The sequence below is a fragment of the Parus major genome, chromosome 14, assembly GCF_001522545.3.
Source record: "Parus major isolate Abel chromosome 14, Parus_major1.1, whole genome shotgun sequence".
NCBI lineage: Eukaryota > Metazoa > Chordata > Aves > Passeriformes > Paridae > Parus > Parus major.
The window spans coordinates 12,515,477-12,542,772 of NC_031783.1; the positions used below are offsets into that span (position 1 = coordinate 12,515,477).

General features: G+C 47.1%; 2 protein-coding genes across 3 annotated transcripts in view; both read left to right on the forward strand.

Annotated features, from left to right (window-relative positions):
- SDK1 (sidekick cell adhesion molecule 1) overlaps positions 1 to 6,879 on the forward strand; it is a 380,447-nt gene extending 373,568 nt beyond the window's left edge. For both annotated transcript variants that reach the window (XM_015643063.3, XM_015643064.3), the window contains one exon: positions 651 to 6,879. In XM_015643063.3, coding sequence (XP_015498549.1) covers positions 651 to 926 — 276 coding nt within the window. In that variant the 3' untranslated portion in view covers positions 927 to 6,879. The remainder of the gene's footprint in view (positions 1 to 650) is intronic.
- Positions 6,880 to 14,505: 7,626 nt separating this feature from the next.
- LOC107211377 (cytochrome P450 3A12-like) lies at positions 14,506 to 26,732 on the forward strand. Its single transcript, XM_015643345.3, has 13 exons — positions 14,506 to 14,644; positions 15,477 to 15,570; positions 16,677 to 16,729; positions 17,832 to 17,931; positions 18,323 to 18,436; positions 19,030 to 19,118; positions 19,712 to 19,860; positions 20,342 to 20,469; positions 20,786 to 20,870; positions 21,512 to 21,672; positions 21,846 to 22,072; positions 23,496 to 23,658; positions 25,601 to 26,732. Exons 1-13 carry the CDS (start codon positions 14,574 to 14,576, stop codon positions 25,694 to 25,696), a joined length of 1,530 nt encoding a protein of 509 aa, XP_015498831.1. The 5' UTR covers positions 14,506 to 14,573; the 3' UTR covers positions 25,697 to 26,732.
- The last annotated feature ends 564 nt before the right edge of the window (positions 26,733 to 27,296 follow it).

A 27,296-nucleotide genomic window follows, 5' to 3' on the forward strand; every position in this document is an offset into this window, starting at 1 on the left:
CTGCCTGGCAGCTCTTCTCTCCCAGATTTTGCATTCTCTTTCTTCTGTCACCGCTGGCTGTGTACCTTGTACCACCAATAATCAGCTGGAACATGCAAATAGTGTTATTTGCCTGTAAAAAAGTCTGATTTTATTTAACTCCCTTCCAGTTAAAGAATTAATTTTCAATACTTAGCACCCAGATCCTGTGCAGGTGGCTTGGGCTGGCCACCCCAAACATCGGCCTGCCTAACCAGAGTGTTTGTGTGGAAGGCATCCCTGCTGTCCTTCCATCAGAAGAGAGATGCTCAGCTATAATTGCAATATTTCTGATTGTGATTGAAAGCTGTTGGTTTCACTGTCACCTCTCTACACTTGCCTGCTTCTTGTGCCCAAACAGGAGCTCCTGGCTGCCCCTGCACCATTCTGCAGGGAATTAGAAGGGATTTCTCTGTCATTTATCATCAGGGGACTCTCCCTCCAGCAGCAGAGCCTGGCTAAAGCAGAAGCACGTACCACACTTGCACCGCCATCCCTCTTACCTTAACATTACATGGTGATTACACAGTGATGCTAAACCTGCCTCTCATTTCTCTCCGAGCACAACAGGCTAAAAAAAATCATCGATGCTAATGACCAGTTATTTAATTCTGTTTTTCCTGATGCCCCAGGTCACTGACTCGGATTACGAGGACGAGTTGCCCAAGCACTCCTTTGTGAACCATTACATGAGCGACCCCACCTACTACAACTCGTGGAAGCGGCAGCAGAAAGGGGTGAAGCAGCACCCGGCGTCCTACAGATACGAGGAGTGCACGGCCAGCGAGACAGAACCCTATTTCCAGACTGTCATCACGACACAGAGCTCAGGAGGGGTGTACACCCCGACGGGACAGCCTGCTCCCGGCTCCCGGACTCCAGTGACAGGATTCTCCTCGTTTGTCTGAGCTGGGGACACGGCGGGACAGTCACCGTGTGCGTGCCCGGGATGCTGAACTGTGCGGGACCTCTCTTATCAGGGTAGAAAAACGGATGGGAACACACCTGAGGCTGGGGTTGTTGGTGTTTTGGTTGGGTTTATTTTTTTCTTTCTGAAGACAATCAACTCTATAAAAACACGGAGCTCAACTAGCTGAACCTTTGTTTAAGAAAACAAAAAGAAAAAAAAGGAATTCTGAACAGTGATGATTTTAACCACTTGTGAATAGTAGGGGTTTTTTAACCGCTTTTTGTAACACTGCTTCAGGAAGCAGCTCCCATGCCCTTCTCCTTCCCTCTTTCTTTCTCTCCCCTCCTCCTGTCCCACCGCTCCCAAACAAGCAGGTGAATTCCCTAGATGCAATGAGTGACTTTGTGATGTGATTTGAAGAGAAAACATAAAACCTCCCAGGCTCCTTTTTCCTTCCTTTTTCTCTACTCTTCTTTTTTTTTCTTTTTCTCTTCTTTTTAATTTTTCTCTGTCATCAAGGTAAAGTAGTAAAACATAGAAAATGGACACATTTTTAGGTGAAAAGCAGACACCTCCTCTCTTCTCCTCACTGCTCCACACATTAGGAGCACTGGCTGACCAATGTAGGCTCAGATGTATCACTGCTCTAAGCTCACTACTGGTGTATTTCTATTGAATTACTGACCTGCTTTTCTTTCTTCTTCAAATGGGACCTGCTGCATTCTTTAAATATTCCAACTTGAGGGCCTTTGGAAGAGGAGATGGCTCAAAAGAGTGCTGTAGGCAGTGGTGGGTGAAGCAAGTGGGAAGAATTCAGATGTAAGGTCAGTCTATTTTTGGTGTGGCTCTAATCCTCCTTGTGGACTGTGTGTACCATTTGAATCAGTCATTTTTTAAGAGTCAAAGGACACAACCCAGCAAGCCAGAGGATTTTTTCAATTAAAATTGCAGTGACAACCTAGAGAGTTTACTAATTGATGAGGGTTTTGATCATCAGAGTTACCACGTGCTGCCAACAGAAGTTGAGCATTCTTTCTCACCCAGACTCTGCAGTTCTGTTTACTGGTCTGTAAAAAAGTACACAGTGGAAGGGTTTGTTTAATTTTATTTTTTTTAGTACAAAGACACCCCACACAGACTGGGTGAGTTTTGGTGTCCACAGGTGCCTTTTATTGATTCTGCAGCTTCATATCTGGGAGAAGCAAAAAAGTGTCTCCAAATAAGGCTAACCAGGTTTTTCAGGCATCGGGGTCATGAATTACCTTGTGCACGTTTACAGCCTGCTCTGTGCACTTGAAACTACAGCCTTTCAAAAGAAAAGAGGAGATTATTAGTTTATTTTCCATCCTTTTGTACAGCTCACTTTTTGTTCTCTTCTTTTCTATCCTTTTCCTGAGTCTGTCATGTTTAGTGGCAAGTTGTTTACTCACAAGGAAGTTGTCAGGCATTGAAAGAATCCAAGTCCAGCCCTTGGACGTAGCAACAGTCCTGGGTCAGCAGACTTATTATCATAAGAGTTTGAAAAGTGATTTTGGAAGTAGGAGAGTCCTTGCCACGCCAGGATCTGGCATTTCCTTCCAGGTGGATAAGCCAGGAAAATTGGTGCTTGCAAATGTTCTGTTAAGGCTCATGTGGGCATTGTTACCATAGAAAATTGTCCCTGTCCTCTCAAGGGATGTGGAACATCTGTGGCAGGGGGAGGTGGTGTCTTCAGAGCAGGTTGTTGAAACCAGGCTGCCCAGGAGCAGGATCCTGGTGGCACCTGACCAGAACAGCTGAGGTCCAAGGGCCAGCTCAGCCTTGCTGTCACCTTTCAGTGCCTCTTGGACAGGACAAACAATCTCAGAACTGCTTTTACTCTCTGGCACTGCCTCCGAGCACTGCTGCTCTTGGTGCATGCAGACTCTGCATAGCTTTGGCACTGGATTGCTGTTCCTCTCCAAAGGTTCCAGGAAGAAAAAGTTCAAAACCAAAAACTCCAGTGGGTGTGTTTAAGGGCTTTTGAGTTTGGGATAATGATCTACAGCTCATTAGATGGCAAGGGACTCGCAAAGACACGGCTGAGCCAAAAACCCGTGAGTCATCCTCCTCTCTGCACCTGGGTAGGATGTGTGTGGGATGGAGATGGGGCTCCAAAGAGGATGACTTGGAGTGTGCTGTGAAGAGGAAAGCAAACAAAAAACCCACTGCCTTCTGTGCACTTTGACTGTTCTCTTAAGCCATATGGACTTTGCTTTAATTACTGAACTGCCAAAATTTGTTTTCAGTCTGCGTTTTTTGTTTCTTAGACAAAATTATCTACGTGACTTTCTGATTTGTTTTCCTTTTCCTTTGTCATTTCCTGCATCAGATTACATATTTTAAACACGTTTTTATACATTTGACACAGCAACGCAATTGTTCTTGGAAATGTAATGGCGCTTGTCCAACAGGTGTAAGAGGTAGTGCTGCAGGAGAAGCTCTTCAAGGACCACTGAGGACTTTAGGGATGTAAATTAGTAGGAAGTAGATGGGACACCGAAGATTTTGCTCCAAAGGAAAGCATAGCATAACTGCACATCTCCTGAATATTGCCAGATCTCAGTTGGTGTAGGGTGCAGTTACTCCCTGGGGCTGATCTGATACCACATTGAGAAAAAAATCCAAGAAAACAACAGGGAATAAAGGAAATGGACTTTGTGGCCACTGCTCCACTGAAGGACAACATGGGGAGCAGCACAATCTATACAAAGTGAGAAAAGACTGTTCCTTTTTTCTCAGAACCAGCTGCTACTAAAAAGCCTGAGCTTGCTGAGGACCTGCTGAGTTGGCTGTGTGGCTCTTTTCTTCTGACTGCTGTCAAAATAACAGGTTAGGTGTGATTCCTTTAGGACCTGTTGATCCCAACAAAGGTATTTCTGTCCCATTCTCGTGCACACTGTTGTCACTCTTGGTTATGTTGTGTTGGTGAGCTGGCTGTTGTGACACATGGATTTATTTTCCATAGGCAGTTGCAGATGAGGAGGTGCAGTGCCCTGCTCAGCCCTTGGCTGAGCACAGGATGTGTTTTCTGCTGTGCAGGATCCTGTGTAGCTCCATGTGTGATGCCTCCACTTTCTTGCTAACACACTCAACTTGTAAAATATGGTTAATAGGTGGCTTTTATTTACTTCACATATCAGGGAAATTGTTTTATCTGGAAGGAAATACTCCATCAGTTAAGAAGAGAGCTCTATTTCATTGCTGCAATCTTTGGGAATTGCAGCCTTGAAATACAACTTTTAAACATTAGTTGTCATGTTACAGTAACTTCACCCATTGAATTTGCTTCCATTTCCATCTTCCTGTTTAGAATAGTCTTGAAAAATGAAGGCTTATGTTTAGAATGCCTTCTTAGGATATTTTATTTTTATTTATTTATTTCACTTCCCCTTTTTCTCAGGTCTCTTGGTGGCTATTACTGAAAAATGAAAGCAGCATCATGAAATGACCAAGGGAGACATTTCAGGGAATGGTTTAATAGGAGCTTGTTTTTCATGCAACAGCCATAACAATATCCAGCCTCCTGCAGGTAAAAAGTGCCCAGGTCTTCACCCCCTGCCAGGGCTGAGGTGACACCAGTCATCACTGTCAGCAATGCTCCCAGCCCCAAACCTCAGCTTGTCCCTGTCATAAATCACGTGCAGAAGTGCACACATGAAAGGAGCTGTGCTCTTCCAGCCCACTCTGAATAGAGCATTTTATCCCCCCCAAAATCCGTGTCACAGTAGTGTGTCCTCACCATGGCCCACACCCTTGGGTGGAGCATTTTCCATTCCTGCCTTTTAATGCTCTGATGTTTGGGCAGGGCCAGCGCTGTGCAGGTACAAATGGCAGTGGTGACAAGGGACAGGAGAGGGCACTCCCTTGCTTTCATCAGTGACAGTCTCTTATTCCCTACCCTCCGAGTCACTCATGTCTTGTGGAATGCCTTCATGGGGAGGGCAGGGAGAGGTGAGAGCAAAGGCTTTGATCAGCATTTACTAAAGGAATCACACTTTGGCCAGTGATCCCACTTTTGGGAGCAGCTGGCATGACTGGAGAGAAGAAATAAAAACGCACAGAAAAGAAACTAATCTATTACTCAAAAGATTTTCTTTTCCCTCTTCATTTTGAGTGTTAAAACCAGTGATGTTTTGCAGATGGGCCAAGATCTCATTTTTCTTCCTTATACCAAGGTCTCTGCCAGAAACTGCTGTAGCAATTGTTTGGACTAAGTATCTTGACATGGGGATGCATTTATTATCCTTGCCATTGCTTCCCTCAAGAAATCCATTGGGTCATCCAAATATTATCTAATCCACTTTCCAGAAAGGGAGGGGAGAGATCTTTATACATTCAGAGCACTGGTGTCTTCTCCCACACATTGCTTTCAGATATACAGGGCAACTTGTCAGCAAAAAATCCTTTTAGAAAAGGAATTTATCAAAAACTTTAAAAGAAAGCAACCAACCACATAAGAAAGATAACCTCTGGCAGAGGCATTAGAAACCTTGAAGTCCAGAAGCCTGTGGTGTTAAGAGTGACCAAGATGCTAAAACCTCCCATTTTCACTGATCTCCTGTACCAGTAGCAGCCAGAAGGGCAATGAGGGGTGATGTTTGGAAAGGAAGAACCACAGAGTGTTGGGACATGGGCAGGTTGTACTGCAGACAGCTCCACTCAGCCTGGAGTCCCTGCTGGTTCAGTCACATTCCTTAAGGCTGCTCCTATAGGTTGTTGCCAGCACAAGTGGAATCCACACATTATCAAGGTGTTCCTAGAAGCTACGAGGTTCCAGAGGTGGAGAAAGGTTTGTTGGTGTAGTGTTCAAACAAAGCCACACGTGTGATGATGTGGTTCCACAAAACCCATTGAAACCTCCTTATGGAAACCACTCTGGAATTAGGAGCACGTTCACCCCAAGCCTGAAATGGCTCCACCTGACAAGTCATAGAATCCCAGAATGGTTTGGGTTGGAAAAGATCTTAAAGATCACCTTGTATGAATCCCCCTGCTGTGGGCAGGGACACCTTCTACTGGACCAGGTTGCTCCAAGCCCCATCCAACCTGGCCTTGGGCACTTCCAATCCCTTCTGTTCTTTGTATTTCTGTACTCCTTTTGTCCTCCCCCAGCCCTCCCAGCAAAAGAAAGCTGCTTTGCACTTTGTGCAGGTGTAGAGTTTGCCACACCCGACAGCAGAGAGCCACAGTGGATAAGCACACACCTGACACTTGGGACAGGTGAGATTTGTTTGAAGAAGGAGTGAAGTACCATTAGCACTTGAGATTCAGGCTCTGACTCAGAATTTTATCTTCTCAAAGCTGCCACTTTCCCGCTTTAAATGGCCTTGGGGCCTCAAGACTTGACAGGATATTCGTTATTTCAATGCTGTTTGATCACTGTGCACTTTCTTGGGGCTTGAATCACTGGATACAGACAGGAATGGGGTTACAGAGTTCTATATCAAGGTGTTTTCCCATTTGTGTCCAATTCACTAGATTTGGGAATTTCTGCTACCATGGAATGGTGGCATTCTGCAGGTGGGAAGTGCCACCAGGGCTCCCTGTGGTGTCATTACACCCCTGGGCCTTGCTGGGGCCTGTCACAGTGCAGTGGGAGCTCTCAGGTAGCAGAAAGGTGCAAGAACCCCATATTCTGGTGAGTTTGTAACTGGTCACTTTGCCTCTCTTGGGCTGGAGTCCGTCCTCTGATTTGGTATCTGCTGTCAGCTTAGGGGTAGGAGCACCTCACACAGCTGTGTCTGAGCTACCCTTCGGTGTACTCCGGTTATCGGATCATTGCTTTTAATTCAGTGTCTCCTTGGAGATTTGCCCTGGATTTTTGTTCCACACCTCTTGTTAGCCTCACCTTCACCACTACACTATTTTATATGAGAAAGTTACTTCTTCTTTTGCAGACTTGCTTCTGATTAAAAGAACCCTTTTGGAAACATCTGTGTCCTTGGTACATTTGTTCTGTAGAAGGGAAAAAAAAGGTTTTTTCCAGACTCTTCTGTTGCTGAAGGAGTTTCTGGGTACCTTGCCAGCATGCTCATGGGTTAACAGCTCAGGACACTGAGAATGTAACACGGGCTGGAATTCCTCACTGTTTGCTCTAGACTGTAAAATCTTACAGCCTCTGCTGCCTGTCAGCTAAGCTGACACTCTCAAATAGTTTCCACACAAAATTTGATCAGTCTTAAATATTTTATTATTTTGCAGCAATAAACTTCCTCAGATCCTTAGTACAGGAGAGTCAAAACCCACCCAGAAACAGAAACCCATGGGGCCAAACATTTTTTATGCCATTGTCCCCTCCCCAGCAGTGTTGTAGCAGTTGTTAATCACTTCCCACAAACGTGCAGATGTTGGGGAGACAGGAGCAGATCCCAGCTGGGGGAAATCAGGGCAGCTCTGTTACTCCAGGGTGCTTGGTTGTGCTTTTCAACCACTGAGCATCTTGCCTACAGAAGTAAACTAAACACAGGCAGGTCAGCTACAGCTCTGGTGGGAGAAATGAGGGCAAGAAATCAATGTTTTCCAAATGGGAGAAGGGAAGAAAAAAAATAGTCAAACTGTGAAGGAAAGAACTCATATCCTCCTTCTCCTGAAAAGGATATTATAAATAATGCAGTGTTGTATAAATACAGGCAGTCCTTTGCAGCTGGGAGCTTGTAATAACCCAGAGGTATCACTGTACCCATTTTGAAGATGAAAATCCTCCCGCCACAGCATTTTGTGAACGAGACATTATCCTGCAAAATTGCCAGAAGGTGCAGAAGTGCTTTTTTGAGGCCATTTGGCTCCAAAGTGTATCATGCTGTAGCTTCCAGCCCTTACTCTTCTCGGGATGTGTTTCCCCCACACGTTTTTGTGGCTAGGATTGGAGCAGGGACATAAACATGGGAGTGGATGGGAAATCTGCCACGGTGTTCATAGCCTAAACAATACCAGAGAAAACAGATTGGCTTCCCGCCCTGCCCTGAACAGCACAAGCAGTGGCTTGACTGAATCGAGTAATCTGGGCTTTCATTACTGATCCTTTTCCTGCTATTTGTCTCTTTTGTTCCCTCTTTTTCCCCTCTGCGTTTTTGCTCCAGGGTTATTTATTTTTCTCCTTGCTCCTTTTCTTTTCTGTTTTTTTCTTTTGTAAGCCTGACTCTTGTTTTTATTATTTTTTCCTCTCTTCCTCTTGCTTCACTAATTATTTTCATTTCAAACATGCATTTCCCACAAAATCAAAAGGAACTTCATGTGAACACATGTTTTTTGTTGGGGTTTTGTTCACGTCCACTGTGTTTCAGGAGTTCTTTAGCTTTGCTGTCTTGTTTACTTGGAAATGCTGGGCACGTCCCTCCAAGCCAAGGCGGTGTGGTCGCTGACTTCCCAGCCTGGTAGAAACCTTCATTAAGTAGGCAATTGGCACGTTCATCACCATTTGTTAACGAGTTAGGATAATCCTAAATCAGACGAGGCTGACTGTGAAGTCATTCTTCGAGGCTTTACAAGGCAAATTTGTCAGCAGCGCTGAAACCTGTGAAGTCTTGTGGAATCCAAGGATCAGCACCTGCCTGTGGGGGAATAAGGAAGCTGCAAATCGTGGTTGCGTGACAAAAATGTGTTCAGAGGAAGAAGGGACCAACACCCACTGTGTCACTCAAAGGTAATTCCCTGCTTTGTGCAACTTCCAAGGGGTTCTGTGCACCTTTTATGCTGATGACACACACCCTAGAAAAGCACCTGGGACAAAGCCAAGGACTTGTTCTTTACCCTGAGCTTCCCTAATCTGAGTTTGTGCCCTTTTTGCACTTCACTGAAGGTGTAGATAAGGCTAAAAGGCAAACTGGGAAAAACAGCCTGTGTAATATAGCCTGGGGCCTCATGCCAAGAGTGACAAAATGCCTAACAAACACAAGTGACCTCACCACAGCCCTTCCAAAGTGGGAGGGATGAATATCCCACTTTTGGTAGGAGGAAATTGAGGCACAGGTCAGTTTTGCCTGTGGGATCAAGCCACAGTCTGTGTGGCTGCTATCAGTGTGCCCAAGTGGCCTTGACTGCAATGTCCTCAACACAGGGCAAAGAAAACACATCTTTCCTACAAAACAGCAGGATGAGTTATTTTGGGGTCTTTATAAATTGTCTGTTTTCTAGCACTATCATTCTTACCCTACCAGGGGAACATGACTGACCTAATTAGAGCCTAATTCCAACAGTATATACGAAGTTTGTAAATACAAACTTTTTCAATCCTGAGTAATTTTTTTATGAATGTACAATTCATAAAAAATTGGTACAAACACCCCAGAGGTGTGGGGCAGGGGAGGAGCAGGGCAATGGGAGTCATCAGAGAAGCTGAACTGTGGGAAATTTGGGATAAACAAGGGCAAATTTTCAGATGTATTTATGAGACTGACTTAATCTGCTGGGAGAGTGTATCCTCTGGGATTAAACCTCACATAACCTGATGTAAATTCGGAAATGTTTTATCCCCAGCTGTGGGGAGCACTTGCAGAGGAAGGATTCAGAATTTCAATCCTCTGTCCAGCAAAAGACATCCACAGTGATCGATGAGGACACTTTCATTGATCCATACCTGTCTCCACACTACAGAAGAAATTAAAAGGTGAGAGAAAGATGCTTGTTTTCAATGAAGCCCATTTCACAAAGCCAGCAAGGGTTAATCCAACCAGCCAAATGCTCGGCTTTAGCGGCAATAGAGAAATCCTGTGAGGTTGAGTGATAAGCCTCCAGCCATACCTGCTCAGATTCTCAAGGACTGTGCCTGAACATGTTGGGGATGGCTCACATCCAGCAGCTGCTTATAGGGAGTCCACAATGCCAAATGACTCAAGAGCCAGCTTCACCCTGCCCTGAGTACATACCCAGCATGTGTCCAGAGAAAACATCCAGAACCCAGGCACTGGAGACAGAAACAATGGGCCAAACTCTGCCCTGGGGCAGCGATGTGGCTGTGAGTGCTGGGTCTGGCTGAACAGAGATCCTGGCTCTAAAACAGATTCCAGAACACTGGATTGTTTCTAACGTGTCCTCGTGAGATAGGGCGGGTTTGGAGGTAAGGGGATGGTGGTAGAATGGGCTGCATGTCATGTGTTTGGAGATGATGGCTTCAGGGTCATGTCATGATTTTTGTCTTTTTCTGCCTCAACTTCTGGTTTGGAAATGGCTCAGTAGAAATTGAGGTCATTGCAAGTGGTGTAATGACACTTTCTGGAAAGCACTGGCTGCTTCATGCAGTGAGACTGAGCTACCAGCTGGGAGGTCTGAAAAGCCAGAGCTGTTCTCTGGTACAATGTGAGACAGGCAAAGGAGAAGTTGTCCTTGGAGGAGCTGGTGTCCAAGCATGAGCAGGGAGTGCACACAGCACTGCCCCTGCCATGCTTTCCAGAATTGTTTTTATACTTTAACACTGGCTGTGGCTTGTAATTTTCCATCCTTGCTCAGAAATTATAGAGGAGTGAAAGGGAGATGGGTTTCAGCTGTCGCCGCTTCGGGAGCATTCAGCAGCATCGCTGGATGAAAGGAACAACGTGGTCTTTTTGCTCTGCAGAGGTCTCAGAAATACCCAGGCATGAAGCGTGGTTTTGGGCTTGGTGAGAGGGAAGGCAGAAGCTGGTGCCAGCCCTTGGTCCTTCCCTGGCTGCTGGAGCTCTTTGAGGATGTCATACATCTGGTGCTTTCCCATTTAGTCCTTTCAAGAGGCTCATTTGAGAGCAAGGTTTGTAAGGAAGAGCCAGGAATAAACAGCTCATGATGCCATTTGTGGGATGAGAGAAAAATACGAAGAGAATTGTTAAAGATGGGACAGTCAGTGAATTAAAGCCTGGTTATTAATGGACATGACATTTTGCTATGGCTGTTAGAAAGACTGTGTGGGTTACAACAGGACTTTTCCCATAGTATGTGGAGGAAAGAAAAACCTTTGGGTCTGTAACACAGCAGCTAATGAGACATTATCTTGCAAATAAGATAATAAGCATTATTTTATTTTCAAGATAATGTCTCATTCTCTCTAACAGAGAGCCTGAGATGCAGGGGATGTCCTTCCACCAGTGCTCTGCACTCTTCTGCAGGAGTTTGCAGGACTTCTCTCCCCTTGGCCTCACTCAGTCCCACCAAGCAGGAGTAAAATCACCTCTCCTTCAAGGAGGACCCTCTAGTTAAAATTTTTCTCTCTCAAAGCTTTTAGAAAGTTCTTCATGAGGTTTTACCTCTGTGCCCCATCAGTTCAGTCGCCGCTCTTCCAGTTAGTCTAAGCTGCATTGTCTCATTTTTACTGGTGACTACAGCCAGTTATCACAGTTTGTGTCTCCTGTTTGTGTTAGCCATGGTGACCATCAGCTTTTGAATCCCCACATATGTCAGTTCCTTGGCCAGCTGTTCCCTCCCGGCTCAGAGGAGTGCAGGGTTGGGACAGCAGAAGGGCGCTGTGCTCCGGGGTGACCGACACAAACACAGGAAGAGTCCCCAGTGCATGAAAGCACTGTGCCATTGCAAAGAGGAATGGTAGATAATGTCTGAGTTAATATTGACATGGGACTGTTGCCAGGGTGGCACAGCAAGAACAAACATGCCAGGAACCACCACAGTGTGAGGGATCATGTGGTGGCCAGAGGACAAGCGTGGGAGGGCAGGGCTGTGGCTTCAGAGCTGCCCAGGACCATCACAGGACACCCTGCCATGGGGGAAGAGGGTCACACTCAGTTGCTCCTCCTCTCCCCAGGGCATAAGAATAAAGAGTCTTTTAATAGCACTGTGCACATCACCAGGGCTCCAGCAAGCCCTTGGGATTTGTTATTAATGGGGAAAGCAGTGGCACTGTGTTGGTGTCAGTAAGAAGGGCGATGTCAGAGAGGCTGAGACCGCGTGTGCTCATGACCCAGGGGAGGACATTGATTTTGGACCACTCTGGGTCCATAGGCACAGGTCTCTAACCCTGGAAACATCACAAGGGCTGTGAACCAGCTCTGCCTTCTAATATATAATCATGCCTGTAGACCAGCACATCAGAGAGGTCACTGGAATTGACTTGGCTCCTACCAATGGGGTTTAGCAGCTCTCTTGGAGACATCTCCTATTAATAAGTTATTACCCGAAATGGAGGAGGGGAAGCGACAGTTTTGTGAAAGAGGTGAATTAGAAGCAGCATTGATGTCAACTTGCAGGCTGCTGATGCTATTTTTCACTTGTTTTAGCACATCTGCTGCACAAGTTCAGTGGGGAGCACTCACTGCTCCCCCTTTCATACCACAAGATGTTTTTGTTGGATCACCAGCCTTGGACAGACATGAGTTGTGTAGCCCAAACCTGGGCAATTTTCTTCCATTCTCTTAGACAAGGTGCTGGGATGCCACAGCAGCCCCTCACCTGCAGCCCTGTTGTGCAATTTGTTTACCCACAATGCTAAACCCCTTTAAATGGTGCCAGAAGAATGATCTGGAGAGTCTTTCCCTCTGCTTTATTCCTCCTGGGTGCTATTTCAGTGATATTCACATTTAAAAAATAGTCTCAGTAAGTACAGAGTATACCACCACATTTGGTCCTTTACGGGGCTGTATAAGGATAAAAGCATCACTTTAATACATGCAATTTGTATAAAATTATCTGACAGTGAGTGTTCAGAATGACCCCACCTGCAGCTCTGAGTCATGGCAGCAATTTTGACTAGGAGGTGGACATTTTATCAACTATGATTTTCTCAAATCTGGGGAACTGGAGAGACACAGCACTTCAAGAGACCTGCAAAAAAACCAAACCAAAAGTCAGACAAATAAGGAGTTTGCAGAGGTTCACCAGCCACACAGGGAACCACACCTCTAAATCAGTAAATTGTTCCCACTCAAACCAGTTTTGGACAAATTAGTAATTTCCTTGTATGCAAAGATGCTGTGCAGTTTGTTTACAAATTTTGGGGGCTAGCTAACATCCTTGTTCTTCTCTGAAGTCTGCCTTTGCTTCAGTTTCTGCGTGAGAGAGGAGAAAATAGTGAACCACAAACCCGCTTCCCACTGAGAAATCACAACAGCTGTTAAAAGTTATTGGAAAATCAAAGGGCTTGTGTGAGAAAAGAAACACAGCTAATCCCAGCCTGGGAGTTACTGCTCCAGCACCTGGTTTTTCCTGCTGCCTCTCACTGCTGTTCTTTATGTCCTTCTGGTGTGGGACCTGTCAAGGAGAGGAACCAGCCTTTGGATGCAAGAGAAAGGATAACTCCCCGAGTACAGGTGCTTCAAGGTGTCTTAAAAGGGGCAGATCCCATAAAATGGAGAATAAAGTTTCTGTCAAGCAAGCTGCTACAGCTCAGCTCTTCAGAGCAGCCTGGAGATGCAGGAATCAGGGATGTGCCTCCATAAAATGGTTAATAGATTAGTGCCAGCCAATGATTATGTGAATCATTGAGCACATCATGGCTGTGCAATGCTGGAGATGTCTGAGACACTGACCTACCAAAACTGGCAGTGCTGCTGCTCAGCTCCTCTGCCTAAGTGTGGAGGTGACTGCTGAACCCACTGGCAGTTCAGCACATGCTGCATGTGTTTTATGAGGCAAAAGAAATGTTTGGGCAGAGGCAAAATCCACTGCTGGCCTGAAGGCAGAGCCACGTGAGATCTGACTGGCAGGTAATTGCAGAAACACTTGGGTTTCCTTAGGGCCAAGCATGCCAAAGTCAGGTCTGATGCAGGTGAGCATGATGTGCTTGGGTGCTTGGCTGGGCCCGTGTGGGTCTGCTGGTGTGCTCAGGGAACACAGAGAAGGGGGCACTGCTGGACTGGACAGAGAAAGAGATTTGTGGCCTTTCGCAGTGGGATGGGGACAGAGGACACCACGTCCTGACCCATCCACACACCCACCCCCAGCACAGGGTGTTTGCACACGCTGGAACTGGCCAGGGGCTCCACTGTGTCCCTACACACACAACACACTTCCCATGTCTCAAAAAAAGACAAGAAAGCAGCCAGTGTCTGTGTCTGAGGGGCCAACTGAGCTGCCTGAGGCCAAATGTCATCATCTTGTGCATCATCTCTGAGTGCAGAGAGAACTCCCGGGGCAGGGGGGATGTGGGGATCCATGTCCAGGTGACAGGGCCGGCAGTGCTGGAGCCGCAGCACCGCCTGCCCACACGGCCCTGCCCCGCTCAGGCCGGAGCTCCACCGGCACAGAGCCGTGCTGCCACAGGACTGCAGACCTCAGGGGATCTGCCTCAGAGCAACGAGCCCCTTGCAGCCCGGCTGGTGTTTGGTGCAGGTCTCCTCCAGCCCCTTCCCTCATGGACCCTAAACAGGAGAAACAGGGCACGGCACACGGAGGTGGGAGAGGAGGCACCCCCGGAGCTGGGGCACGCGGGACACAGGAACAGCTCCTCGTCCCTCCAGAAGCAACACGAGGAGCTCGGGGCGCTGCCGCCCTTTGCTAGGCTTGTCCAAATCGCCCTTCCAGCACTTTCAAGCCCCGGGGGAGCGGGCACCGACACCGTCAGTCCAGGAGATCCCCGAGCCCGGGGGACGCCCCGGGGCCCGGCCCTGAGGCACCGGGCGGGCGGGGAAGCGCCGCCTCCCTGACGTGTGGCGGGCACGGGCCACGGCCGGGCCGCGGCGGCGGCAGAGGAGGGAGCACTGCGGGAACCATGCAGCTCCTGCCCAGCCTCTCCCCCGTCACCTGGCTGCTCCTCGTCGCTTTCCTGTGCCTCGTGGCCCTGTAAGTAGAGGCCGGTCCTCTGGGGGATCCGGCAGGAGAAGAGCCCGGCGCCAGTGGGTGAATTAGCGCTGAAACCACCCGGGACCCCGCCCTGCCCTCTCGGCACGGCGGAAGAAGCGAGCTGGGCCGGGCGTAGAGGGAAGTTAAAGGAAATGTTTGATTTTTTTATTTTATTTTTTTTTTTTTTAGCTTTTCCCAAGAAGAAGAACTTAGGGTGTTTAAAGACAACAGCGCCCTTGGCGTCCTTGGGCTGTGCCGGCTGGGAGCAGGCAGGGTGATGCCGGAGCTGCTGCCAGCTGAACCCCCCGATTAAGTAGTTCTGCTGGCAAAACTTCGGCTTATGTGGCTCAGGGGAGCTGTAGTGAGCTATACAGGCAAAAACTTAATTTTGCTGTGGTAATTTATGTCCCTGCCATGCTGCTGTAGCGCGGCCACCTGAGCATCGCAGGAGGTCTTTGCAAAGACAAACACAAGGGCAGGTCTCTGCTTCAGAACTCCACCGCTCCGAGATCTCTCCTGAGTCACCTGAGCCACAGCTGTCTGAGCTGGCTAAATGAATCCCTGAGTAAGCCCTGAGCTTCCCAGGTACACTAGTTTGCTTAGGCTGGGCTGCAGCTTCTTTCAGCTCTTGTCTTCCATCAAAATGTACCCCCAGTGATCCTGCACTTACTGCAAAGAGTATCCTCAGCAGATCCATAATTTGCTGCTGGTCCATAATTTCAGTTTTCTCTGAGTGACAGAAACCAGTTATTTAAGAAGTTCTCTGTGCTCAGGAAGAAGTATCTTCTCTTTTCATTGCATAATTGCTTCTCACATGCTCTTTGCTTGGCAGCTATGGGATATGGCCCTACTGGACCTTTACGAAGCTGGGCATTCCTGGTCCACGGCCTCTGCCATTTGTGGGAACTTTCCTGGAGTACCGGCATGTGAGTACCAGCAGCTGCTGCTCTCTAGTGCCTTAGACTCTTCTTGTGCCTGGTGCTGTTTTCCCCATTCTTTGGGCAGCTCTTTCCTTTGTCCTTGTTTCAGTCAGATGAAAATTATGCTTTTAGGTAGGAAGCTCTTTGGACACAGCGAGAACATAAAAGTTCAGGCTGACCTGAATGAGGTGTGCTGTATTTTAAAACTACTTTGTAATTTAAATTTTTAGTTTCTCACAGTGTTTCTACCTGCTCTCAAGCAGATGAAGTTCTGTTGGAAACAAAAAAAAAATTATTGGAGAGATTCCTAAGACTGCTGTTTTCTGGGAACTGCGTGTTTCTTTGCCCTTGTTATCATTAACGTGAAGAGGCTGAATTAGCCCCAGAAATGCTTCATCCAACCACTTACTTTTGGGCCAGCCTGAAACTAAACCAGACAAATACATTTTTAAATAATACTCAAACATTATCAAGCTACCAGACCTTATCAAACGACAAGGCAGTAGCTGACCCCAGGTAGCTCATTGCAAATGCAGAACAAGTGTAGTGGCTTCAATAAAAGAGGTGTTTCACTTTTATTTGCTGGGTTTACATCATGCATATTGTCTCTTACTAATGTTTTAGTGAGCCTTACCGGTTCCCAAAGTTTCATTGTTACATGTAACATCAGTTAAAACCCTAATGGAAACAAAATAAAAATCTGTGTTCAGCTCAGTAACTGCAGAGGAAGATCATATGAGGACAAGGCAGCAGCAGCTCTAACTTGTTGAGCTGAAGGTGAAAGGACACCCTGGGATCCAGATCTGCCTTCTAACTCTGCTCAGTAAAACTTTGTACCCTGTCATACCTTGTCTTATTACATTTTTAGATCAGGTTGGCTGGTGGAAGTTGAAAGTGCCTTTTTTTTTTTTTTTTTAAACTCTGTTCTCTTTTTTCTCTCCAATGCAAATGTCCCCTAAGCATCTATGTGATGCTTAAGAGGACAATGCACCTCCCAACCTCAACCTCTGCCACTTATAATGGTGCCATGGGATGCACTGTGCTGCCAGCTGTGGCCTACTTTGATCACTTTTCACTGGCAAGCTGTTCATTTCTCCTTTCTTCTTTTCCAGGGAGTCCACAATTTTGATCAGCAGTGCTTTGAAAAGTATGGAAAAATCTGGGGGTGAGTTTCTGCAGAACAAAGCTACCAGTTTGGGGTGCTCCACAGCCTCAGAATAGAATGAAAAAGGTTACACTGATGTTATATTCCTCAGCACTGTAGTTCCAGCAGTGACAGCCTGGGAGAATCGAGGTTTACCACTGGGAAAGTCTCCACCCATCTCTCCAGGGCTTTTCTCCTGCTGGGATTTCACTGTGGTGTGGGGCTGGCATGGTGATGGCCAGTTTGTAGGGTCATTTCTTTGCATAAGTTTTGAAAATCACCTCCACTGCTTGGTGTCAAACTGAGCCTTCTGCCTTTGAAGCTGCTCTTCTGTGTGTCTGGAGCAGAAAGCAAGCTGCAGGCTGCCACAGTGTTTTTCATCTTGCTCCCTGCTTCTCCCAGAGCTGGGGCACAAGCTACCTTTCAACCTGCCTCCCTGCTCCCTGCACAGTGCTTGTTTTGTGCAGGGGCCTCTTATCATGCTTCTACTGAGAACCTCTCAAACCAAAACAAAATTGCTGTGCAAAAAAAATCCTGGGAGGCTTCACAAAACCTGGTGCATTTTTTTGAAAGATTAAATGTTCTCAAGCTTCTTGAAGATGGCAGCTTCCCTTAGCTGTGGCCCAGGGCTCCCTGCCCTTTAGCCCACACCATGACTTTTAAGTTTTTCTGTCTCTGTTGATTGGAAAATGGAGGAGACAGATGAGTTTTTCGCCTCTCAGTGTCTTGTAGCTCAGGCAGGAAATCTCTTTCCTCCACAGGTGGATTGCTTGGTGTGGATTTCTTGTCTCCAGCCATCAATAGTGAAAACAGCTCAGACAGCCCAAATGCAGGGGATCTATATCGTGGCAAAAAGCTGCCTTTTATCTAAATCCACATAGCTTTGGCAATTCTTCAGTACCACAGACAATTGCTAGAAATGCTCCTATTGCCCATGTTTGCCACTTTCTTTCCCTTTCTCCTCTTTAACTATATAATAAACAAGTTTCAGCCTCAGCCTTCCAGCTGTTTTGTCAGAGGGCCCAAGCCCTTTCTACTGTGGCTCTGGCCATGGACAGAGCTGGCTGCTTTTGCTCCAACTGACCATGAAGGGCAGACTGACTGTGGGTTTCTCTTGGCTTAGGTTTTATGATGGCAGGCAGCCTGTGCTGGCTGTTTTGGACCCCATCCTCATCAAAAACATCCTGGTGAAAGAGTGCTACAACCTTTTTACTAATCGCCGGGTAGGTACCTAGTCCCGTGCTTTGCTGTCCAGTACAGAGCACATGCAGCAAGGAAGGAGTTTCCTCTTGGTTTCTGTTCTCCTCTGAGCCCTTCAGCAAGTACTTACTCTCTGATGTGCCCCAGTTTATTGATGGTACCAACATCAAAACTCTGTTAGGGAGGTGTAGGGCCACTCTGGCTGGGACATGGGGCTATCAGCCTGGATGTGCCCTAAGGACTGATGTCATTTATGACTCTTTAGACTTTTGTTTCCATTTCTGTTTGGTGGTTGAGGTAGAGCTGACATGACTTCAGGGCCTGAGTCAACACTCCATGGAAGGTTTTCCTTTGCATTTCTGTCACATGGAAGGGGGCTGTAAACCTTCACCTGTGTCCTGTTGCCCTGTGCAGAATTTTCGTCTGAACGGGATCCTGCAGTCAGCCCTCAACGTGGCTGAAGATGAGCAGTGGAGGAGAATTCGTACAGTGCTGTCTCCAACCTTCACCACTGGGAAGCTGAAGGAGGTAAAGCCCAGGCCACTGGTACTTTGCATCCACAGCTGGAGGAGAACTGAGCTGTTTCTGAGTGCAGACTTTTCCCTCAAATGGGGAAGTTGCCCTGTTTGCCAGGAGCACATCCATGAGCAGCTGCACTGTTGGTACCGTTCAGCAATACAGGGTCTGTCTGCTGTCCTGGGGAGGGAGCCAGGAGAAGGGGATGAGGGCTCAAACAGCACACGAGGCATTGCAAGCTGAGGCTGTTGGCCCTGTGGCCTGTATGTTCATCCTGCTAAACACATCACCCACACCAGGCTTGTCCATTTTCCCTGCACCCAGGAGCCTTGTTCGCTCCTAGCTGGAGTGGATGCCAAGCTGGAGTAGGAGCTGTGTGTGGATTTTCTGGAGGAGAGCCTTGTTCAGTCCTAGTCAAATGAGCTCTCTGGACAGGTTGCTAGGATGAGAGAAAGCAATGTCTGAGGCCTGGAAATGAGACCTTCCCCTTGCTTACCCTTCCTCCCCAAGCCAGACGTGGCAAGTGGCAGATGGCCATGTGGCCCAACCTTGTTTGGTGGCAGGGAAAGAGTCAACAGTGCTTTCTGCTTTGGTTTGCATTTCAGATGTTCCATATCATTAATCACTATGGTGAAAAATTAGTGGAAAACATTGAGAAGAAAGTGGCTAATGATGAGTTTGTGGCTGCAAAGGAGTGAGTAACTATGTGGGGCTGACAGGAAAGGGTTTGTATTCAGTGTGGGGAAGGGGCTATTCTGGAGAGCCTTTTCTGTGCTGCAGCATGGATCCCTTGTCAGCTGTGGAAGCAAACTCCACAGCAGTCATGGGCTTGGCATGTTCCTCAGCAGTGGGCTTGCTGGGCTCTGCTCTGCTCAAATGGGAGAGCTGTGCCATTTCCCCATTTCATTTTACTGGGGATGCATTTTGAGGTAGGAAGCATTTCCCAGCGTTTTTCTAGAAGCTGCACAAGACACAGTATTTTTGGATGTCATTTTTGCAATCTCTTTTACAGATGAAAATCGGAATATAGTCATTGTTACCCTAGACTGCAGTTCAGTGCTTTCAAACTACAGCTTGGGTTTTAGAAGCTGAGAAAAACTGGGGGAATGAATGCAATGGGGAAACTTCAAAAATAAAATTATGTTTACTGCCAGATCAGGACAGACCTACTATGTTAGGACTGTGCATTAAGAGAGATTCCCTCTCACAAGAATTGTACCTAGATGAATTCTTATTTACTGCTGTGGTCGGGTTCATCTCATTCACTCTCTCTTCTTCTCTACTCAGCGTTTTTGGAGCTTACAGCATGGATGTGGTGACCAGCACTTCTTTCAGTGTCAATGTTGACTCCATGAACAACCCCAATGACCCCTTTGTCACCAACATTAAGAAATTTCTCCAGTTCAGTTTCCTAAATCCTGTGCTCTTACTCTTAGGTATGAGAAACCTCATCTCATACAGCCCTGAATTGATGTCAAAGGTGCTGCATTTTCTGGTAGCTCCCTTAGTAGCTCTGAGTCCTTTTTGCCATATGGGATATGCTCAACACTTTGCAGGATTGGTTTACAGTCTCAGATCTGCAGAAATATTTCCCCAAGGAAACCACAGCCAGGATTTATACAGCCCATGTGGATCTTGGCAGTGTCCTCCTATGAGGAGAGACCCTGTTTGCAGAGATGGTGGAGCCCTTCTCTATCACAGAGAGCTGCACTTAGTGTGGTCTTTGTGGTCATAAAGTAACATATGGAGGAGGTTCTCGAGTGCTGTTGCATCCCAGCCATGGTTAGGTAAAAAGGAATGGAGGCAATAAAAAAAGGTTAAGGTCCAGATGTACCACTCCTTTCAATGCTTTGTGCCAGTTTTGATTTTCTTGGGGCCCTTTGAGCCCAAGTGCATTGGTCTCTTCTTTCCTTTTAGTGCTGTTCCCCTTTGTCATCCCTGTGCTGGAGAAGATGAAGGTGACCCTGTTACCCTCAGATGTCATGGACTTCTTTAAGAATGTCTTCACAAAAATGAAGACAGAACGGGAAAAAGGTAGCAGCACGGTGAGTTCAGCCTAGGTGGTCTCTTCTCTTCTGGAGAGGTCTTGAGTGCAGGGGGAACCTGGTGGCACCTTCAGAAGCTGTGGTGTGTCACCTGTTCTCCAAGCTCACCAAATCAGAGAAAGGCCAGAACCACGCCCTGCCTGGGCATCCAAGTGGAGAAAGTGTCTGTGTTCCTGTAGGGTCTGTAGTCCAGACCTCATCATGTACTGAAGCCATGAGCTGTGAGTGGAGCAGGTATCTCAGCAAGGGACTTTGGTCCCTGGGCAAGGTTTGCCTCCTCTCCACCCACGTCTTCTCTGCTTCTGATTCCCTCCAGGACCGCGTGGATTTCCTGCAGCTCATGATTGAGTCACAGAACTCACATGATGGCTCCAAGACTGCTGAGACCAACTTGGATAAAAGTATGTCTTGAGATGTGTCCCCCTCTCAGCAGAAAGCAGTAGTTCCTTATCCATTTAATAGAAGTGGAAGAGATTTTAGTTGTTAATCCCATAAAAGATTCAAGGTCTCAGTAGTAGGGGCTATAATGATGATTATCATAGGTCAGCCATGTTTTTATTATATCTCATTTTCTGGGATAACTTCTGAGGTGTGTTTGTGCAACAAAGAACAACAAGAGTGGGTATCTCCTTATCCACATTTCTTACTCTGTTGTCTCTGAAGGCCAGCAATGCTGGCTGTATATCAAAAAGTACACAAAACACATATGCTGTGTGTACCTTGCTCACCTATGAGCTCATCTCTGTTCCCTATCCTAGGTAAATAAGAAGATAAAGGCTCAGTCAAGGCATAGTCCTAGTCTGTCAACTCAAGGCAGGATGCTTTTAGACTTTTGAGGTGCCAGGACAGGGTGTTTGTAGGACACACTGCACTGCATCCTGCACCCCTTTGTGGTACCAGAGGGTTAGCTGGATGTTCCCTTTACCAACTGTCACGTAGCTAGGAGTAGCATTACCTAGACTGATGACTGGGATCCTGAATTCCCAGGGGTTAGTCACTGTAATTTTCAGCTTCCTGTATGTGGTTCTATGCCTTTTTTCAGCATTAAATGATGAAGAGGTTCTGGCCCAGGCTCTTGTCTTTGTCTTTGCTGGGTATGAGACCACCAGCTCCACCCTCAGCTACATAGCCTACAACCTGGCCACCCACCCTGATGTGCAGCAGCGACTCCAGGACGAAGTCGATGCATACCTGCCCAACAAGGTAAAGGAGCAGGGGAAGATGCTGGGCTTGTTGCCACTTGCCTTGCAAACCCAGGCTGGAAACAGAGTGGCAGAGGTGCTGGCACTGAGATTCCTCCTTCCCTGGAAGCACTGGGGGGCTGCAGGGCTGGCAGTTGCAGTGCTGTGTTCTCAGTCCTCCCATTCCTCTCCCAGGCCACTCCCACGTACAGCGCCATCACTCAGATGGAGTACTTGGATATGGTGGTGAGCGAATCCATCCGGCTCTACCCTGTTGGGGGCCGGCTCGAGAGGGTCTGCAAGCAGACTGTGGAGCTGAGTGGAGTGACTATTCCAGAGGGAATGGTGGTCCTGATCCCAGCCTTCGTGCTCCACAGGGACCCACAGTACTGGCCGGAGCCGGACGAGTTCAGGCCTGAGAGGTGAGGAACACGTGGGGGAATAGCTGCATGTTCAACCTCAGCCCTGGGAGTGGGAATGGCAGCAAAAGTGGAGAATGCATGATTATAACATTTAAATTAGGCATTTATCATTGTCTGACATCTAGTCCCAGCATTACCGTGAGGGGAGTTTTATGATCTACATCCATAAACTGTGCATGGAATTTAATTAACTGCATTGAAGGGAGCAACAGTGAGAGCAGCTCCCAGCAGCTGTAACACTGAGGGGTTTATGGCCAGATATTAAAGCAAGAGCCATTGGGTGACTGGCACAATGCCCTGCAAATCAGCAGTGGAAGGGCAAAGATGGGTAGGAAATAAAACTTAATTTTTAACTCAAGTTATGAAGCAATCTTTGCTTAGGAGCTCTATCAGACCCTGCAAAATGAGGCAATAGCCTAAGACGACCTGTGATACCATGAACCTGGTAATCTTCAGGTGGCCACCAAGACATTGAGGCTTGGTCCAGAGAGAGCAGAACTAGACCTCTTCCCTTGGACCAGGAATAAATACCCCTGGAAACTAATCCTGGTGTGGGGATGTGGTGGCCTTTGAGACAAAACATGGCAGTGGTATCAGGCAGAAGCACCTATGGAACAGAAGGATTCAGAAGGAAACACCCAAATGTGAGTGCTCTGGCAATGGGCCAGGCTACACCAGCTGCTCCAGTAGCCACATCCTTATTCCAGTTGTCAAACTTGGCATGGGTAGCTGGACAGGAGCTCTTTAGGGCTCACTTGCCTTGCTGGGAGTTCATCAGAGGGATGTGCTGGTGTCTTAGTAGTGAGATACTTCACTTCTGACTTAGCATGGCTGAGGTTTGTACCTCATGTACTGGGAATGAAAAGCTTTCTGACATGAAAACCAACTGATCACTAAGAAGTATTACTGAAAATGCTCAGTGGCAAATTTCTCTGTGAGGCTGATTGTTCTTCCCTGTTTTTCATGATGAGGAAAGGAATGGGGCTGGCATGTCTCAAAAGCAGCCCTGCCTTTAGTCACACAGGGGGAGAACATCTTTGTGTTCACTCGGTCCTTTGATCTACAGGGAGGCTGTGGAGCTGTAGACCTGTGTGGTTTAGGGCTTGAAATCTGGGCTCAGTTTTGGAGCTGAGAGGGAGTTCTGAGAAAAGAGTAGTTATGAAATCCCATTAGCGTATTTCAGGTATTCCCAGGACACCCAATGCACCTGGATTTGCACAACCAAAACTGAGCAGTAGGATGAAAGCAGAGGCATAACATATCTATTGAGGCAGAAATAAGGGACTTAGCTGGATTCTTCTAATATTCACAGAAACACAAAAAGCTTTTCCCTTCCCAGACCCCTCATCACTTCAGGTTTGGAAGCTGACATATCCTGAAACAGAGTGGCTCTTGCTAACTCAGTTTTTTTAATTATAATCAGGTTCAGTAAAGAGAACAAAGAGAGTATTGACCCTTACACCTTCCTGCCATTTGGAGCTGGCCCCAGGAACTGCATAGGGATGAGGTTTGCTCTCCTCGTCGTGAAAGTGGCTGTGGTTGTCCTGTTGCAGAACTTCTCATTCAGACCCTGCAAAGACACACCGGTGAGGATGTGGGGTGATGTGTGTCATTATCCTCTGGCATGTCTAGGACCCTCTGACATGGGAATAACTGTTAAAATCTTCTCAGTTAATTTTAAGGGGTTCACCACAAGTTACTTATGCTCCTTTTAAAAAGCCCCTACAGAAGCACATTTAATGTTGGTGGGATGTTTTAGGCTGAAGTCCCTGAAGTCCAGTGCCTATCTCCAGGTGCACCTGAATTGTGGGGTGCTCTCTCCCCCACAGTGCACTTTTGCTCTGTTTGACCCAGCTTAGGAAAACCCTGCTCCAGAGAGCAGGAAAAGAATATCCCCCAGCCTGTGCCAAAGCTGTGTTCTGCAACACAAACATGGCTATTCTCTGTGGGACATCCCAAGATATGAAAATTCATCTCTCTTGGGACAGGGAAGTCCTTAAAGGGTAGCAATTTTCAAGCAATCTGGGTTAAGGTTGAATTGGTGACCCTCTCCCTCTTTGGGGCTCTGCAGGATTCCACCAGAGATGGTTTTGCCCAGGATCCCAGTAAATGCTGCATTCAGTACTGATGGGATGGGCCTTGCAGGGTGGCAGTGTTTGACATGAAATAAATGCAGGAGCTGTTGGAAATGATGTGTCAGTCCAGCCCTGCTGAGAGCACAGCAGCTCCTGTGCCTCAGGCAGGCAGCACCATGGTGTTTCCAGCCTGACCCAGCTCCCTGCACTCACTGCTGTAAAAGGCTGGGCCATTATTACATTCTGTTGGTGAGGAGAGCTTGGGAAATCAGAGCAGAGGGGGCAACAAGTCACTCAAAGGACATTTGTTGTAAGAAACAGAAAACTCCTTATTAAATTATTAGTTGGCACGGGTGTTCAGCTGGAATCTCTGCAGATTCAGATTGCAGCTCAACTAGTAACCTGGAGGTGAAAGACTGTAATAGTCCATTAACAATGCAGTGACCTATCCACCCTCCCCCAAGTCTAATGACATTTTTCTAGTCCTCTGCAATCCATAAAATTGATTCTTTTCATAACTGCCTTTAATTAAAAGGAGACAAGTTAAATATGTATTGTATTATTGGTGCCCATAGGTTTATGGGGCTCTTTCAGGCCTTTTTTCTACAGAAGGTGTCATGTACATGAGATCAGAGTGGGAGGGAAAATTTCCTGCTGGAACATCCCTTTGGAACATGTGTATGGAAGCTGCAGCCCCTCACTGCTCCGCTGATGGCACATTGGGCTCCAAGCCATATTGCTGAAATGTCCTGAAACAAAGCTCACTGGGATTTGGGGGGTGAATGTGCCCTGCTGGGCTGGGGATGTGCCACCCTGGTCCTGATGGGGAGAGAGGAGGCTGGGATATGAGCAGCATCCATTGGTGGGGGAGACTTAAAACACACTTCCCTCCCCTTCAAGATGACTCCCTCCAATTCCAGCTTTAAACATTTCTAATGAGATTCCCAGCCCACCCCGTGGAAACCTTTCATGTTGAGGATGCTTTTGCTTTGCTACTCGGTCTGAGCAGCAATTTTAGTTTTGCTCTTCCTGGAGAGCTTATTGCTCCACCAGCTCCCATTATGATCTAGCTGCTCTCAGTACTGACACACCTCTGCATTAAGCAGAATGGCACTGCAGGCCCCCATTTAGCTGCAGCACCCTGGGTGAGGTTTGGCTGCTCTTCCCTCCACGTGCAGCTTGTTGATCAGTGCACCGAGCTCTTTGTACCTCACCACGTGAAAGCCAGCACTCACCAACCAGTTCATCCAAGAGCTGAGGGCTGTTAAACACCTGCTGGTGGCTGCTTTGCATGAGCAATAGTGATGGTCCTAAGTACACCTGTGAGCTGGGAAATGCATTGGAAACAAGAGGTAGCTGGGATGTGTGTGAGCTGTAGGGCTCCTGCTGTCCTGTCTGTCCTTTCTCCCAGCTGACATGGCTGTTTTTTGTTGTTTTTTCCCTCCTGCTCAAGATCCCACTGGTCCTGGACTCAAAAGGTTTCATGCAGCCAAAGAAGCCCATTGTCCTGAAGATGGTCCCCAGAGCCCAGGCTGACCTGAAGAAGTGAAGGAAGCAGGAACAGAGCAAGAGACTCTTATTTAATGGTGCCTCCTCCAGCTCTTGAGAGGAGACCAGGTTAATGTGTGCGCTGTAGGAATGTCAGGGGGGCAGCCCCCCCATTTCATGGGGGTTTGGCCTAGCACAATTACATGAGCATTGTCCTAATGAACATGAGCCCCAGGTCCTGCTGTCCCCAATCACAATAGGCATTTTGCAAGACCATTTGCACTCGAGTTATTTAGGCATTTTTTTTCTCTCTCTCTGAAGAGGCACTTTTCTAAGCAATTTGATTCCAGACACTGTCAGTCTCTTCTGGCAGTGTAATTTAAATCAAGATGGGGAGAGCAAATTGCACATAGTTAAGTAATGCTGCCACTTTTCCTGTTCCCACTGCCTGCTGGGGCACTCTGTGTGTCTTCTGGTTTTATTCTCCTGGGAATGCAGAGTTGTCCAGGGCTGTTTCCTCAGCTCTGTGCTATGACCCTGACAAGTGTTAAAATGGTCACGTCCTTACAGGACTGAATGCCTGCAGCAGATTTTCTGATGCTGATTTATTTAGATTTTGGTATTATTTTAGATGGCTTTTGTGTGATTCCAAGTGCAGATGAGTTAACTTGAGGAGCCCAGAGAGAAGCAGTTACCCCTGAGGACTGGAGATTTGCAGAGTGGGAGAAAAGGGTCCTCCATGTGCTTCCTGATTGTTTGCTTATTTTATCGTGGGCATGCAGCCACCTGCCATGGGAGGGATTGTCAACAGAGGAACCACCCATGCTGTTATCATGACACCTTTTAGTCTGATTTATATCAGGCCACTGTAAGACCTACTTAATTAATAATTATGCAGGGTGCAGCACTGAGAGCCTTCAGATGTCCTGGGCAATCCTGTCTGGAAGAAAGGTGCCTTTGCCTGTTGAGAGCTTCAAAATCTTGCCAAACTTTGTAATTTTTTGTACAGTCTGGAATTTCGTATTATTCCTCCAAAAACTGCTGCTGAAATGCTAACTGCAATAAAAAATTCACTTGTCTCTTCTGTGCCCAGTTGATGCCAGTCTCTGCTGCTGTGCTTCCTCCATACACAAGTGACTCCATCTGTAGATCTCATAAGCCTTTGGACAGGTGATGAAAACTTTTATCCTGGATGAGTCCCTGTGGGCACCATAAATCCTAAGAGCTGCTCTTGGAGATGCAGAGTTGAAGATACAGCAGCCCAAAAGGAACAGAGTCATTGAAGGTGTGAAGTGATTCCTATTGCAAAAGGAATTTTATTCACTTCATAGCAGTTTTTGTATTTCTTTTATATTCTTTTTTTATAGAGGTAGATAGATTATACATATATATTCTTTTCATATGTATATATATACATTCTTTTCATGCTTTCTATATTTTTAGGAATTGAGTAGAAAACCTCAGAAGGGATATAATAACCTTTGTGCAGCAAATTAAATTCCTCAGTGAAAGACACCCTTGACTGGAGCTGTAGGGGAGGAGTGAGGCTGCTTCCCTAGAGAGTCATCCATGAGCTGGGTGAGAGGGTTAGAAAATGCCCAGGAGCTGAGGCAGCCATGGCCTCCCCTTCTGCCATCGTCACCTGCAGCACTGCAACTCCC

Excerpts from the sequence above, each read along its gene's own strand:
- LOC107211377 (XM_015643345.3), top strand. The coding sequence starts at position 14,574 with ATGCAGCTCCTGCCCAGCCTCTCCCCCGTCACCTGGCTGCTCCTCGTC. Across the intron at positions 21,673-21,845 it reads ATGCATACCTGCCCAACAAG|GCCACTCCCACGTACAGCGC; the intron begins GTAAAGGAGCAG and ends TTCCTCTCCCAG. Across the intron at positions 22,073-23,495 it reads GACGAGTTCAGGCCTGAGAG|GTTCAGTAAAGAGAACAAAG; the intron begins GTGAGGAACACG and ends AATTATAATCAG.